The 17,223-nt window shown below is 35.1% G+C and overlaps 4 protein-coding genes and 1 pseudogene across 5 annotated transcripts; 1 reads left to right on the top strand and 4 right to left on the bottom strand.

The window, feature by feature from the left end:
- Positions 1–639: 639 nt before the first annotated feature.
- LOC106310119 (RPW8-like protein 3) lies at positions 640–1,725 on the bottom strand. The gene is made up of 2 exons (XM_013747325.1): positions 1,294–1,725; positions 640–1,187 (listed from the first exon to the last, which is right to left on the bottom strand). Exons 1-2 carry the CDS (start codon positions 1,587–1,589, stop codon positions 848–850), a joined length of 636 nt encoding a protein of 211 aa, XP_013602779.1. The 5' UTR covers positions 1,590–1,725; the 3' UTR covers positions 640–847.
- A 2,098-nt stretch (positions 1,726–3,823) lies between these two features.
- On the bottom strand, positions 3,824–4,939 carry LOC106309788 (dof zinc finger protein DOF3.4-like). The gene has a single exon (XM_013746923.1). It carries the CDS (start codon positions 4,771–4,773, stop codon positions 4,084–4,086), a length of 690 nt encoding a protein of 229 aa, XP_013602377.1. The 5' UTR covers positions 4,774–4,939; the 3' UTR covers positions 3,824–4,083.
- Positions 4,940–9,336: 4,397 nt separating this feature from the next.
- On the bottom strand, positions 9,337–13,525 carry LOC106309066 (annotated as a pseudogene).
- Positions 13,526–14,173: 648 nt separating this feature from the next.
- LOC106309065 lies at positions 14,174–15,286 on the top strand. The gene has a single exon (XM_013746144.1). It carries the CDS (start codon positions 14,174–14,176, stop codon positions 15,284–15,286), a length of 1,113 nt encoding a protein of 370 aa, XP_013601598.1.
- A 266-nt stretch (positions 15,287–15,552) lies between these two features.
- Positions 15,553–16,302, bottom strand: LOC106311208 (major pollen allergen Ole e 10-like). Of its 2 annotated transcripts, none has more exons than XM_013748424.1 (2): positions 16,243–16,288; positions 15,553–15,994 (listed from the first exon to the last, which is right to left on the bottom strand). In XM_013748424.1, the coding sequence occupies exon 2, from the start codon at positions 15,956–15,958 to the stop codon at positions 15,599–15,601; it is 360 nt and encodes a 119-aa protein (XP_013603878.1). In that variant the 5' UTR covers positions 15,959–15,994; positions 16,243–16,288; the 3' UTR covers positions 15,553–15,598. The 2 variants fall into 2 exon arrangements, with proteins under 2 accessions (XP_013603878.1, XP_013603877.1); XM_013748423.1 differs by having other exon boundaries at positions 15,557–15,960; positions 16,243–16,302.
- Positions 16,303–17,223: the final 921 nt, after the last annotated feature.

The following is a 17,223-nucleotide window of genomic DNA, read 5'->3' as shown; positions in this document are numbered from 1 at the left end:
TGAAATATGACATGCCGAGAAGTAGAAATGCTATTAGTTTCAAGATCAAGTAATCTATAACCCTTGTAACCTGTTGGATATCTTAGAAATATGCAAGCTTTTTCCCTAGGATCAAAATTACTTCTACCCTTAAGGGATGTACTCTTGTAACAAAGACAACCAAAACTTCTAAGAGAATGATAATCGGGTATTTTGTTCATAAGAATTTGAAAGGGAGATTTGTTCTTAAGAACATGTGAAGGTAAGCGGTTAATAAGAAACACAGCTGACATGATGCATTCATCCCAGTAGACTAAAGGTATATGAGAATGAAACATGAGAGCCCTAGCGACTTTAAAATGTGTTGGTGTTCTCTCCACTACAGACTTTTGTTGTGGGGTTTTAGGGCAAGCGTGAAAGGCAAGAATACTTTTGTCTTTAAAGCTGTTCGTAGCCTTTATGGTTTCTTGCTGAATCTGAGTTGATGTTGATAGTAGCGGAGAAATAGATTATGCTCTTTGAGAGCTAAGGAGGACAAACTCTGTTTTGTCCGTACTGTTCAGACACCACATTGGAGTTTTTTCTTATCTCCTTTCACATCTTGTATTTTTTGATTCACATATATGTATATGTGTGTATTATATATATAAGATCCCTCTCACATCCTTCTTTTATAAAATTCCTTATTGGTAAATTTTGTAATACAATTGACATTTAGAATTGAGAAAAAAAAAAGAACTCTACATTTCTACACATTATTTGTGTATATGATTTCCATTTCCATTCCACACAACAACAACAAGAAAAGAAAAAAAAAAGATAATCCCATTTCACATTTGAGCATTCATTTTACTTGTTGCTTAAGACCTCACTTGACCATGAATCGGATCTCACGATCTTTAGCTCCTTTTCTTGAACTCCATCGAAGGTGGATATCAATCCTTGGGCTTTCTTCTTCGTCTTCCTCTGACGATCCGTCTGTTGCTTCGAGTATATTTTGATTACTACTTTGTGATAACACTGGTGATGTGCTATCATTGCTCTTGAAACAATTACAATCAGTTGGTGGGCACGTGATCCTCTCGAGTTTAGTGTTCATTTCAGACATGGCCAGGAGTTGTTTGATATCTAACCATTGGTTGACTTGAACATCCACCCCTACCATCCATCTTAAAGAAGCTTCCAACTCTTTGATTCTACTCTTGTACCTAGATATCAACAACACACATATATATTATATAAACAAAACAAAGACATTTTAAGAAATCACAAAGACTTTTCAAGCATTTCATGTGTTATATTAACTATACAAACCTATACTTCTTGAGTAGGTTTCTGCGTCGGAGTTCTGCATAAGCCTCAACAAGAGAAATAGCCTTTTCAAGAAGACGCTTGAGGTCTTCAATGACTTTCCTCTGAGAATCTTCTACTCTTTTGCTGATCTTATCGAGATGAACCACCAAGGGAGTGATCCTGGAGATTGTAGCTTCGAGGCGTTCCAAGATATATTTTGTGGTTAAAGATCTATCTTTTGCTTTCATGATGGCTTCATGAAGCACTTGCAGAGTAATTCCAAGAGCAGCCCCTACCATAACCTCACCAATCGGCATTTTCTTGTGAATAATGAGGAGGAGAGAAGAACTAGCTCTTGAGGTGAATGTATGTACATAGAACAATAGAAGACTTCTCTTTTATTCATAAAATGAGTTGTGATGGAAGAAGTATATGAGGATAAGAGAGAACATTGACTTTGACTTAGTACTTGGTCGAGACTCCTTCTTTTCTAGGTGAAAGGGTTAATTGGATCTACATGCAAGTTGTGATCATTTAATTCTGCAGAAGGGAAGAGAATCAATCTCAATGATTGAATTTGTATATAGAATAACTAGTTGACCTGCACTAACAAACATACAAAGGGCTAATAGTTTAAAAAATTAGTTCCCATTATCGTTGTTTAATCCATATTGCCACAAATTATACGAATTAGATGACATTGGATTTGAGGAAAGAAAAAAAAGGAAATTTACAAGTTATTTGTGTATATGAATATGATCCATTTCGAATCTACATTTTAAATTAAATCTTTTTCATTGAATTACATTTGATCATTCATTTTATTTGCTTGTCGTTTTTCACTATATTTCGATCAGTACTTTTTGATAAGCTATGATTCTTCTTGAAACATGGACAATATGTTTATTTGAATAAATATGTTGATTGGCATGATTTCGTTAAGTTAAGAGTTCATTTCGGATACATTGGCCATGAGTTTTTTGATATCAGCCCATTGATTGATTGACTTGAATATCCGCATGTACCATCCATCTCAATGAAGCTGCGTTTTAACTCTTTGATTCTTCTCTTGTTAGCAACTATACGCACGTATCCTCTATCTACATAATTTTATATTGTTTAAGCGCGTGATAGGCGTTCGTAACGCACGTATTTATATCGTTTGAGAAAACAAATAGTATGTGTTACATTCTTGTTGGGGTTTGAAGTTACTATATGGGCTTTAAGGCCCCATATAGATTAAGAGTTAAAGTGGAAATCAATCAATCCTAAGTTTGAAGTGTTAAAGTGGCTTCAGAGCTTCAACGGTCGGAAAATCACTAAATTTCTTTTGATCAGGCGACTATGAATTGCGAAGTTCGCCGAGCCACATTTTCATGAGTATTTATTTTCTGATTGGTCTGTTGAGGTGCTTGATCCTAGACGTTTATTATTCAATATAAGAGAAGTTAAGTGATGTGATTATATATGTTGCTGAGTTTTATAGTAGTACAGTTAGACTAACCATCGTAGAAGAGCTTATGGGTTGTATACTTGTATGGAAAAAGTTTCTTCAGATGTAGCTTAACAACTGAATTATGCAATGAATGAAGACAATCTTTAGCATCTTCACAAGCTTGGGAACTTAACTTCCAGTTTTTTGTCTCCAAGTCTCGAGTGAAGTCTTTCTTCTCTTTGAAGAAGAAGAAGCATATACATTTCTTTGAGATGGAAATTCCACAAATAGCGTCCAAAGAATCACAGACTACGTTAAGTAGGAATCAAACCTATATCATGTAGTATTTGTTTAGGAAATGTGTAGGTGATTAGAAAACTAGAGAATCCATTGAAAGACTAGAGTACAAGCTAAAATGGCTGATCTCACAGAAACAAAATAACAAATAATTTGCACTCCTGATACTCGGGATCGAAAAGTTGATATGCTAGTAACATAAGACAAAATGATTAACCTCAGCAAGGATTAACCATCCGGTTTGTGGTCGTTGCCATCTAACTTGGTGTATATGATTACTAGTTGCTGTGACACGTTAAGCTTGATCGCCAATACAAATTCTTAGCTATTCATGAACCTCTTCTGATGGTTGTCTGAATAATTTCTCCTCACTGATCTGTCTCCTCTGAAAAAAATAAGTCATTTTCGATTATTTATAGCCTCCACAGACCACAGTAGCCAGATTGGTAGAAGTCTTATTAAGATTGATCCATTGCTGTTGTGATGCACTGAAAAAACAGTTCGAAACTTGTCCTTCAAGGAAACTAAAAGATATGAAAATCTTGTAGAGCAGCATATTCCAAATAGTTTCCAAACAAAGTCGACATGGGATCTACATTGATTATCCGGTGTAGAATATTTGCTTTAACTGCTAACGCTTTATAGGTCACATGCCTCCACAGTAACCAGATTACAGATGGGGACTAATACTCTGCTGAGCAGATCCTGAGTCTTGATCCAACAGACACTATAAAACAAATTCTCCGAAGTGAACAACACACAAGTTCTCCCCTGGAGATCAGTCTAGTCCAGAAGTAATTTAAGCGCAAGACCTAATCCTTATATGATTAGAACAAGACTTGTTCTAAACAAATATCCTCATTTTCATTCTAAACCACTTGTGCAAGAACTGTAATAACAGAGTAGAAAGTAACAAGGCAAAAGATCCTTAAAGAGTCAACAAAAGAAAAAAGCCACAAATTCTAAAAAGACCAGACACACACTAAAAGAGTAAGAGATGATCCCTAGAAGACTGACAAGGGCAATAGAAAATCGAAACCCTCTCGTAAAGACAGAAGCTTTATGAAAAAGTCATATCTTCATTTGAGGGAGTTCCTCCCAGGTGTTGTGATGGAGAGATCCGGCCACGCAAAGTACTCAACGGCGTTGCTGCTCTCTAAACCCTCGAACTGCCACGTGTACGGTACCGCAACCCCTGGGACATTAGTCGTCGCAGAATCCCCCACGGTCGAAAACGGCCACACGGCTCTTCCGAGTCCGAAGCTGACGTCATCAAAACTCGACCCGAGCCCGATTCCGATAACCGACCCGGTTCCGTGCGCTGCGTTGTTCTGGTTCAACAGAGAGGTGAAGTTGCCGGAGAGAGATAAAGCGCTTCCCTTTCCGTCGTTTTCGAGCGGAGCGGTTACGGTGTGGCTAACGCCGTTAGAGGTCGACGAGTGAGGGAAGAGAACAGGTGTCGCTTGCAACGGAACGCTGCTGGTTCCGGAGCAAGTGCGGGAGCGTTTCGCGGATTTGCGAGTACCGCCGCCGACGGGAATGTCGCGGAGAGTCCCGCCGTGAGTCCAGTAACGGCGACAGGATTTGCAGAAGTGACGAGGCTGAGAGAAGTTGTAGTTGTTGTAGTAACAGAACTTTGTGTTGGTCGAGTTGCAGCGAGGACATGGGAGCTGCTCTTGCTGCTCGCTGGCGGTCGGAGGAAGCCCTGTTATCACGCCGTGAGGTCTCATCGCTATCTGTCGTGATTCGCCGGAGTCAGACATCATCATGGTGTGGGAGAAGCTTTTCTTGTTTGTGTGTTTTGGGCTCAAAGGTTGAAACTTTAGTGGGATTTGGGGAGTTTATATGGAGAATGGGTATGGAGAAGAAAGTCAGGCTTTTTTGACAGAGGGTGTTGGGTTCATTTGAGGCCACGCTCTCTCTCTCTCTCTCTCTCTCTCTCTCGTCTTTAAAATTTGTCTTTTTATGGGGTTTTCTTGGAATAGTTGAGTCGGCTATTGATTGTTATGAACAGTGATGGCTCTGTTTCCTCACTAGGAGTCGGCTCACTTCATTACGTAGGTGGCTCTTCTTTCAAAGATCTCAGTTTGAAACAATGACATGAATAAAACCAAAAAAATCTCACATTCTAATTTCTACAACCTTAAAATGTTTCTAGTGATAGCATTAGCTTACTAGAGGTTTTGAAATTTACTAGCTTAGTTTAATATTTGAGTTACAGTTTAAGATATAAAACTTTTTAAGGTAAAGTGGAAAACACATACAAAAACATTGCACCTAAACTGCCGCCATGAAATCGTCGCAATATTTGACTATTGCGAACAGTAGTATTGATTAAGTGAATAGTGTGGCACACTGAACGTTTTCATTGACATATCCGAGGTTGCAGTATATGAAATTAAAACGTTCTAATCCTACTTCATATCTTATGAAATAATAAATAAACAAAAAATGAATAACTCCATTTATGGAGTAAATCTTATTATGAAATCAAAAATAAATAAACAAAAAATAGATAATTTTATTTATATTATGAAATGAAAAATAGAGTAGGATTGAAACATCTTTTATTTTATACTCTTTTTTAGTCAATTTTAAAGTAAAAAATGAAGTGAAGTAGATGCCCTTACCTATCTTATAAATCATTTTTAACACACAGAGAGAAACAATTATTGTACTTGTTTGTCTAATAATGCGAATGTTTAGCCACAGATTCATGGCGCTGCCTTTATGTTTTCAAGTTTTAAAATCAACAGACAAAACCCATGTTCGGAATCGCGCTAGGCGTGAGTCGGGCGGTCGGCTTGGGCCTAGCGAGTTGTAGAAAAATCAGAGATTAATCGCCGATTAATCGGGGATTAATTTTTAATGGTTATTCAATTTTCAGATAAAGTATAGATATGAATAGGTGATTTCCATTTCAGGTAAAGATGTTATCTATGGCAAAGTGGTTTCTGAAGCTTAAATAAAAGGGACAATTCGCGAGTTCGATACTCAGTTTCCGTTTTCTACTATTTTTTGTTTTTTCATTAACGGCATAGTTGTAATTTTAATCATCTTCTTCCTCAATATGTTATAGGGTTTCGCAAACTTAATTGTAGAGCCGCCACACCTTTGTTTCACTGATTTCATCAGTTTCTTTTGCGTTTTTCTTGATATTTATACTTAATACTCATAGATTTAACATCTAGAACTCGATTATAAGCTCAAAACCTCAAAAACTTGAAATTTTTTGACGATTCCGAGTTATTGGCCGAATAAGACGAAATCGCCTCGCTCAACCTCCGCCTAGCGTTTCGCCGCCGCTTAATCGGGTGGTGCGGCCGCGTTTTAGAACATGGGACAAAACTAATACTCCCTCCGTTTCATATTGTAAGGAGTTTTAGAGAAATGCTTTTGTTTCAAAATGTAAGTAGTTTTCGTATTTTTAGGTAATTTTTATATTTATTGAATACAGTGTGACCAATCAAATTAAATAGACTTATTTTTTATTGGTTAAATTATATCTAACCTATTTATTATAAAATAATTTTTAAAAACATAATAATTTTTTTAATTTTCGTGTTTTTAGTCAAAACTACTTATACTATGAAATGGAGAGAGTAATAATGACACAATTTACCTCTTGTGAAAAACAAATGCATGTGGAATAAAAACAAGAGAAAACAATGATACGGAGATAATGCATAGAGAGAGAGAGGTGGTGTTAGGTCGCAGTAGGCAACACATAGGTAGGAAGACTATTGAGCTTATCAATGTACGGCCAGTTCTCAGTAATTCTACAATTATTATCTCTTAAGTTTTTTTATTATTTCAATTATTTGAAATTTTAATTACTATTTTGTATTATGCTCGATTATTAGAAAAAAATAATACACCAAGCAATCTAATTTTTCGATATTTCATTTTTTCGTATTACAAATAGTAGTAATTTCGGTAAACGTTTGAAACATATAAGCGAATGTCTTCACTAATGTTATTTATTTATTTGAGTGGCAGATTTAATGTAACTCATTAAAACAATATCATAATTAGTGTTATTATTCGACAATATAAAAAGAGCTGAATTCATGTTCCAGAAAGTTGGAAACAAGTGACACGTTTTCTATAATTTTCGTTGGATTTTAACTTGAAAAATGGATAACTGGATTTATTGTATACTTTAATATGAGACGAATTAAATTATTATTTTTTGTTGTATCACGCAGCTTTCGAGATTAAAGTCCAAAAGTTTGATCCTGTTTCATTGTTCGCTGTCCAAGAAAAAACAATATTGTAGTAGTAATGTACCCAAAACATTTTGTTTGTTTATATGGAGATTATTCTTTATTGAACTTTTTTTTACTAAAACTGTTCTTCGAATTAAATAGGCAGGTGAAAGTCGCTTATTTATTCGAAGTTTATCACAAACGTTTGCGGGATTTCCAATCAACACAGGTAATGGCGGTGGACCCTGCTTTCGTGTTTCTTCAGTAATGTCGTATCATAAGTCTTACAAAATTATCAATTATATAAATTTTGAAACAGTTTTTGGTTTAAAATTGTTTAATGTAAATCACGCTGTAAACTTATGATGTTTCTTGTTTTGACAGCGAATCAGAATCTATGTTAGTCGACTAACCGTTTTGTATTGGAGTTTGATTGTTCAAGAGGACCACATTAATCCTCCTAAATCGTGACCAAATCTATGCAGAAGACATGATTATGAGATCTAAAGTTAATACATGGTGCGTAAACAAACATAACCTTTTCTAAAGAAAACAAGACTACGATCATCTTGTAAGTGTGACAAATTAGTATTGCATTTTTCTTCTAAATTAAAAAGCCTATCACTCAAATTGAAATGAGTATATAAGTAAATAAGATTGTCACCATTTATATGCCAACCACAAAATGACATAAATAAAATATTATAGAAGGAATCGGAGTCGGGAGACCGCAATCAGAGGAAAATGTGTGATGATAAATCTTCACGCCTTGTCCCAACCCTTCCCATCATTCTGTCTCTCTCCGCATTTCTCGTTCACTTCTCATCTTCTTTTTCCCTTCTCAATTAAATTATTATCATCATAATACTCGTTAATTATTTGTAACTTTCCATGAAAATAACGAACTTTGCAGGTTAACGTCAAAAAATACCCTACAAAACATAAAATGTGATAAAGACAACTGACAAATCCGACGTTTTCTTTAAAGTAAAGTTTTAATACTGGTCTGGTCCGTGTATGTGTATATAAAAAGGAAATAGAGTTACAAAACAATCTTACAGAAATACGTATAGAAAAACGTCAAAAGAAAACGGTCAAAGAGACAAGAGTGAAGCTGTCGGGTCGGGTCGAAAGGGGTGGATAAGCACGCGCAGTCGGAGGAAGATGATATGACCCACACATGAACCACCATCCAAATCAACGACTTATTTCTCTCTCTCTCTAGTCGCTTTCACACCCTAAACAATGAAGAGAGAGAGAAGAGAGAAGAGAGAGCAGAGAGGTGTGGTTTGTGTGTTGTGTTGTGGTGTGCCATATGGGCAGACGATGTGTCTTATTGTTATTGCAGCCGTCCTTTCGTTGTCCGTATCCTGGTCCGGACCGGTCCTTTCAGATCATACTTCTGACACACTCTCCCTTATTCCATCTCTTTCTTCTTGTCTTTTTCCTTCATGATCATCTCTGTTTTCTGATTCCGATTCTCAACAACCTTTGATCTGAGTATGTTTTAATATTTTTCGTATGTGCATCAAAATTTAGTTTTATCTACGATCGCTTGAGAGCCCACCCAATGTTTTTTTTACCCTAGTTACCAACTATAAACAAGTCTACAATTGACTATTCCCTTTGTTCTTTCTTTCTTTAATAAATCTGAGTCTTTTTTTCTTGACTGAAAAAAAAAGAAAGGAACACAGATTTATCATTTAGACAAGATTACATAGAAACTCAGAGTTTCTCGATATAGATTCATTATAATATTAAAAACTGGAACAAGATTACATCCGCTATACGCAAGGGATAAAGTTCAAATATATCATTTCGACAAGTGTAATAGTAGTGTCCATCATAGCAGATATTGGTACATAAAATTAAACTATACCACATGAGTTATACTCCATATCTACAATATCAATTTTTTTTAAAAACAGCTAAACATTTTTATTTGAAAAAGGGCTTAAAAATTAAAACAGCAAAACATGAACAAAATGTATTGTAATTTTAAATGTAATATAACCATATATATATAACCAAAAATGAACAAAAAGAAAGATGAATATCACAATGTTGGAAAAAAAAATTACATTAATTTTTTTTTCTCAAATGTTACTACGAAGGTGGATGAGATTAAAGGGAGACGAGCTTGGAGTCACCGTACAGTAATTTGTCAGCAATGAGAAGATTAGCAGCTTCACTAGGCTGGTACGGGTCCCAAAACTACAAGCTTTGACCGGTCCTTGCAAAGACACGACGTTGGTCCACATGGCAATATCCCCGCCAATCTCCCTTCCGTCCCACAGCACGCCTCTCTCGCCGTCCTAAACCCTATACATCACTTTCACATTGATCAATAAAACTCGCACAAAATCACAATTTTTTCGAGAACATTTTCCTTAATAGTGTAAAACTTTTAAACTAAAATTCCCTAGTCAAAGCTCAACCTACTCACAGGCTAAAATTCATGACCCTAATATAAACCCAAACATGTAACTGCTCATTAGATGTTTTTTAAAACCAATGGGCCGATATTATATTCTTACCATATTCTTTGTAGTTGACAATGAGGTCCATGATAGACGCTGGCGTAAACGAAGTGTACGTCTTTTAGACTATCTTTCAATTCCACCAGCAAGAGATCTTTGAGACGAGCATTGTACTGGAGAGTCAGCTTGTTTGTCAAATCAACACACTGCTTATCCTTTAGCTGATTGGTTGATCTTTGGTACGGTAAACACCCGATTCGAGCCACATTACCCACCACAAATTTACGACCATATAATCTCTAACGTTTCATCCCACAAAACTATTTTAATTAACAGCGATCAGTAGAACATAGTGTTCATAATTTTTCCAGCATACCTTGAGTTGGCCACGGAGATGACTAACATGTCCTCAACAAAAATTTCAGGAGTTTGTGTTAATCTTGCTTGTGCCGCAACAAATGGGACTAGATAGTCGATGAGAAAATTATTTGAGCCAATAACTAAGGAGAATATTGATTTATTTTTGATGTGATCTCTGGCCTTTTCTTCACCTTAAAGTTTATCGAACTGCTTTCTTGTAATGGTAAGGTAATCAACTTGTACATCCATTCCTAGCCGATTCACCTATACAATCGTAATTTTGAAACGTTAATTATATAAAACAGTCTAATGCACATTTAGGTACATGATCAAGCAATTAAGGTAAAAACAATAATTTAACAAATTTATAAAAAAATATTTTAATTTTTTTTAACGTGAACCTTTTAAGCGGACCAAACGAATGCTATACGAAATATACGTCACATAAAATGTGCAGGAAAGCACAAAACACTAACAAATACACTTCCAGCAGGATTGAGAATTCCGCCACCACCAGATGCGTAATTGACACCATTTTACTAGTGCTTCACCATTTGCATTTGTACTAGATATGGAACTGCATAATTTGGCTGCCCTAGCTATTCTCTTGTAGACAACAAGATAGATTAAAAATAGAGAAATTAGGAGCTACACCAACAAAGTATAGCGTAATTAGCAAAATACCAACCTTAAGCGTTCATACACTGTGCATTTTTTATTAATACACAAAAGTCCCTACCCTTACTTCTCTCCAACTGACAATCTCGATAGGCCAGATCTTATACGAAGATTTTACGCGGATTTTGCAAGCTGTCACAAAATCTTCTCAAATATATTGTTGTCAGAAAGCAAACACGTACCGTCTCTTCTATGTCATGTAGATAGAGTCAATTTCGAAACTTCATTTCTCATTTCAACATCTTTCTTTTGTAACTCTCTCCCAGATTCCATATTTAATCTCTAGATCAGCTATTCAACCATCATCGTTGGATTTACCGGAGACGATGAAATCAGAGGCTATTCAACCACCTCCGTCGGAGAGAATTTTTTCGCTGCCGGTGAAAAAACTTTGGGGGTTCGCATGCGGTATCAGACAAATACTCAACTCTCAAGTTCTCTGCTGATGCGTCTCCGGTGAAGCTCTCCACAGCTACGTCTCCGATGAAGCTCACCGTCTCTGTATCACCGATCACTTTCTTCTTCCCACGCGTCTTCAGTGAAGCTCTCTGCAGCGCGTCTCTGGTGAAGCTCTCGGCCGTAGCTTCTCTGGTGAAGCTCTTCGTCGCTGCGCCTCCGGTGAAGCTCTCTGCCGCTGCGCCTCTAATGAAGCCTTCGGCCGCTGCGTCTCCCGTGAAATTTATTTGCCGTTGCATCTCCACTTGAAGCCTTCTCTAGTGAAACCTTAAGTTATATATGTTGTAGGATTGACAAGTCATATAAGATCTTCATTAACCGTGTACATATTATATTGCTTGTATAACAACTTGATACTAAAAAAAAATCCAGTTTTAGTCTCAAGTAACTCATTTTATAAAGGTGTATATATTATATTAGCTGTCTAACAATTTGTCATTTACCAAAGAAAACATTTCCAAAGCATTATTTGTATATTTATTTCATATATCATAGCTATGAGCTTGATTCTTATGATAGCAAAGAATGTGATATTCAAAATCGAACGAGTTTATCTAAATAACTTGTTTGTTAACCGTGCAAATATTCTATTAACTGTCTAATAACTTGACAATACAAACAAATCAATTGTTATCCCAAATAACTCATCTTCTAACCGTGTATATATTATGTTAGCTGTCCAAGTCACTTAGACGTCTAACCTTTCTTAGTGCGAGGTAAATTTATTTTTAGCTGAGCTTTGTCTATTTTATCTGGTTACAACATTTTTCAAATATTTTGTATTCCCTTTTGGTGAAACTAATATTATTTTAAAAAAAACACATAAATTTTTAGTAGGGTATACACCATCTTAGTATAACATTTGTAATTATTCATATGTTTGTCTAATAGAATTTACAAATAATATTTGTATTTTGAATGTTAAATTTCAATTAACTTCAATGGAAATATCAAAGAGCTTTTACACAGCCTAAGGTAAAACAAGTTTTGATGATACTAAGTCATTTAGACGTCTAACCTTTCTTATTGTGAGCTAAAACTATTTTTAGCTGAGCTTTGCCTATTATATCCGGTTAACAACATTTTCAAATATTTTGTATTTCCTTTTGTTGAAACTAATATTATGCTTAAAAAAACACATAATTTTTTAGCCGGCTATACACCATCTTAGTATAACATTTCAAATTATTCATATGTTTGTCTGATTCAATTTACAAATGATATTTTTATTTTGAATGTTAAACTTCATTTAACTAACATGTAAGCAGCATATCTTATAATAAGTCATTTAACTAATTTTATATTGATATGCTACTATTATATATCATATAACGTAAATAATGTGTTAGCAATGCAAATATAAAATTAGTTGTCCATAGCCTAACTTAAAACAAGTTTTGGTGATACTGAGTCATTTAGACGTCTAACCTTTCTTCTTGCGGGATAAAATTATGTTTAGCTCGGGTTTGCCTATTTTATCCGGTTAACAACATTTTTAAGTATTTTGTATTTCCTTTTGTTGAAACTAATATTATGTTTAAAAAAAACACATAATTCTGTTTACTCTTAATAGTAATTCTATGTGTCATCTACCATTCTCTATTTTACTATTAGACTCTTGTTATGTATATTGTTCATATGTAGATTGTTAAATGTCCCTGAGTTTGTATTCTCAAGTTGTTATCCGTGTTGGCAAATAAAATATTGTCTATCACTTTATATGTATGGCTAAGTCAATTGCCACCACTTTTAGGAATGATATATTTGAATCCTTTGTAACCGGCTAAATATGGTCTACGCAATCTAAGATTTAATTTATATGTCCATGATTCACTAATTCTTTACATGGTTTCTCTGTCTAAAGAAAAACTAAACAAAACCTTAACTAAATCTATAAAATATCTTCCAAATCCTACTACTGCACACCTAAAAACCTACTTGCCTAAAGATTAAAACGAAAGTAGCTTAAAAAGGGATAGGAAAGTCATTTAGCATCATTCTGAAACACTATAAAGCCTAAAGTTTTACTGTTTTTGGTATATACTTAATTTCCATGTCTTTCATTGGTTTTGAGCTAATTAGCTCTTAAAAATAGACATTAGTATAATTATTACAATAAAATAGATATTGATTTATCTTTTTATGAATGTTTTAACTAAATTACCAACGATGTCTGCTATGGTACGGCCGTTAGTAAATCGGCCGGTTGGATTCCCACGGGGTGGTTTGAAATTGATGCCATTAGGAGGAGTATTGACTATAGACAACGTTTGCAAGTAATTGTTATTTCCCGCATCCACTAGCGAATCACCAAAAATGAATGATGCAGCTAAGCCGTTTTAGTCTGCTGCGTTAGCTATTCATGAAGATCTTGATCCAAGGAAAATATGAAGAACGAGACAAAATAAATAGCTTTGTTCATTGTCATGAACTGGTTTCTAATATTGCTTGTGTTACGGGTGTTCTTTGACAAATTAGTGTTTATATAAATAACTCATATAAACTCTTTTGACGGGTTAAGAAGCTATGAAAAGCAACCTCATTTGTTCGATTTTAAACTGGATTACGTTGTTTAACAAACAAAAAGCTCTTTTCATGGTCAACATGTTTCCGATGTTAGCACTACAAAAACAAAGAGAGTTAGGACACCAAACTTTGTGGTTGTTTGTGGTTGGGTCACGAGCTATTTCCCATTATAACTACATATTAGTAATAAGCAACTTCAATATCACAAAAATTCAGTTTAAGAATATTGTTTTGATAGGAAACTTGAAGCATCAAACCCGTCTGTCTGTTCTCACGGGTGGAAGAGTATCTTACATGGTAGAGACCTATTGATAGGAAACTTTGGAAAAGCTTTAGGAAACGGATGTACTACAAGGATATGGAAAGACTCCTGGATCTCCCTAGATCAACAGTTCAAACGTTATGGCCCTATACCCGAAGCGGCACTAGACTTAACTGTCTCAGATCTTCTAACTACTGATATGAATTGGAACAAAAACAGGAATGAAGAGCTCTTACCTAATCTCTCGACACAAATCCAATGCTTACGTCCAGGCCATCCAGAAACAGAAGATATCTTCATCTGGCAGCCGCTTCCATCGAGTGTATACTCAGCAAGATCGGGCTACTGCGCTGCAGTATCACAAAAACAGACATCATGCTCAACACAAACCTTTGACTGGATACGAGATGTGTGGAAACAAGAATGCTCACCACAAATGAAAGTCTTTCTATGGTCGATCATCCAGAAAGCACTTCCACTAGGCGAAAATCTACAGAGCAAAGGAGTAAGGTCAGAGGCAGTGTGCATCAAATGTAAGGAACAAGAAACGGCGATTCATACCTTCTTTATATGCCCATTCGCACGTGAAGTCTGGGATAAAGTCCCTTTGAAAAATGTAGTTCACATAGCTACAGGAGATAACATTAAAGAGGTAATAGCCGCATTCAGAACCGCTTGCTGCCTCCCACCGACAGGTATATCCAGAACGATTCTTCCCTGGATTGTTTGGTCACTATGGACAGCAAGGAATCTACATATCTTCGAGAACAAAGTCTTATCAGCAGAGGAAGTGGCAACGAATGGTCTAAGCCTAGCTAGAGAGTGGATCAACGCACAAGGAACGGTACAACGAGTCAGAGAAGAAATACCTAGATCAATCAAGAGTAAAACTCCTCAGGCGAATCCACTCCTTGTCAGCACATGCAGATCTGACGCTGCTTGGGATAAATCATCAAAAAGGGCGGGACTTGCTTGGAGCATAACAGGAGGAACACTGAGAATCGACAGACAGGGAAGCCTCACTGAGAATCATGTCTCTTCTCCGATCGTCGCAGAAGCCCTAGCTCTCCGATCGGGTCTCATCACCGCGGTAGAACTTGAAATCCCACGGATCAGAATTTTCTCTGACAACTCAACGCTCATCCGAGCCATCAACTTCGACATGCAGACCAAGGAAATCTTCGGAATCATCCGTGATATCCATCGAATCTCCTCTGCGTTCATCGAAATTTCTTTTCATCATCTATCTCTTGATCTGATCAAAGATGTCGATCAGATTGCCAAAAGGACCCTACGCGGCCCAAATGTTTAATTTCCCTGTTTGGGCTTGACTTGGGCCTGAGGCCATGTTTCTTTAATTTCCAATTAATCAAAGTTGTGCACAAAAAAAAAAGAATATTGTTTTGATATAACATACAGTTGTATCTTCTCACGAAGATGATACATAATATATTTTACTTTTATATTAATTATAATTTTATTAAATAATTTTGACATTTATAAAACTATATTTTATATATTAATTTAAATAAAATAAAATATTATATCATCAGAATATTATCTTGAACTCCCGAAATACTAAGCATGACACTGCATACATACATATATATATATATATATGTTGTTAATAATGCACATAAATACACGGGCCATGGCTTGGGTCGTCATGAACTTCAGTGCCGGTACCACTGAAATTGCATTGCGCCTTGGTGGAACCTTCGTTCTGGTAATACAAGTTCATCACAAACGACGCATGATCTCTGAGAGTGTTTGGTTCGTAGCAGACTCCACCTGGTTGGATCGGTGTACAATCTCGAAAACCTCCTGAGTCGCTGCAACACCAATCTATAGTCGCTTGTAGTTGTTCATCTGTCGCATCAGAATTCGCCACACACCATACATTTCTTTGGGCCATGGATACTGTTGATATGAGGAGGAAGAAGAAGAGCACTGTCAATGATAAAGACATTGTTGTTGCCACCATGTCTGATTGTAGATGATATATGTTAGACGCGAGAATCTTGAATGAAATCAAAAAACAAAATGGGATGAAAAAATATTATGCGGTAGCACTTTTGAAAAAAATAAGAAAATAGACGAATACATGGAGTCAATATTTGATTATTTCCTTAATTTAATAAATCGTCCGTAGGTGAGAAGTTTTTCGTACGATTTTTGAGTTTCAGGATAAAACCACATGAAATTGTTTTGTTACACCAAAAACAGAACATCTGAACTTATTATTCACACTATATTTTTGAGACTTACTTTAAAAAACTTGAGGTATTGATGAAACTTTTGTAAGATTATTATGTATGAGTATAGATTGTTATATCTTTAATAGAAAAGAAAATATGTATATATATATGAAAATTTCACAAAGCAAAGCTACTCATAAAGTAACTTGGACATTTGTCAAAAAGTTTAATAAGCTTTAGCCATTTGTCACTAAGTTTACTTTGGTTATTAACCAAGTGTACTTAGCTTTACCATGTGTCACCAAATTGATTTATCTTAATCACTAAGATAACTTAGTCATTAAGTTTTCTTAGCTTAAACTATTTGTCTCCAAATAGACTAAATTTAGTCATAAATTAATCTTAATGATTTTTCCTTGTTTAAAGATAACTCTTTCATTTTACTTAGGCCTATGGACTTGCAAAATGTGGTGACTTTTCTCCACATAAAATACAATATTTACTTCACTTCACATCAGATTAGATTTTTACCAAATCCATTAGGCTTGTGAAAATTCTATGCACACACTTAGTTTTACTCATTCGGTTATGCTTGTAAAAATTAGTTCCAAAATCTACACTATTAAAACACCATCATTCTTATTTTTTTTTCTTTTAATGAAAAACTCAACTGACCTAAAATGTCCATACTTCTCCAAAGAAATTTTAGTTTTTATTAATGGCATATTATTTTTTTAGTTTTTAGACATAAACTTATGTAACTACTAATTCAATTCATTTTAATCATGATCCATTAAAACTTATTCTGAAAATTATAAATTTAACTTTCTTAACAGGCTTAAACCTATTGTATGATTATAAACAGAAATAAATGAATATCTACGTTAAAATTATAATAGTACTATGTTTAACTATAAAATATTAATGTCAAATTGTAATCAGATATAAATTGAAACTAAACTATTTTTTATTAACATAAAATTTATTAACCTACGTAGCAATCATATTTTAACATTTATAGTTAACTCAATTATATCATAAATGGGTATTT

Source organism: Brassica oleracea, chromosome C8 (genome assembly GCF_000695525.1).
Source record: "Brassica oleracea var. oleracea cultivar TO1000 chromosome C8, BOL, whole genome shotgun sequence".
Classification (NCBI taxonomy): Eukaryota; Viridiplantae; Streptophyta; class Magnoliopsida; order Brassicales; family Brassicaceae; genus Brassica; species Brassica oleracea.
The sequence above is the reverse complement of the archived record's forward strand: the minus strand, read 5'-3'. Positions and strand labels throughout refer to the sequence as shown.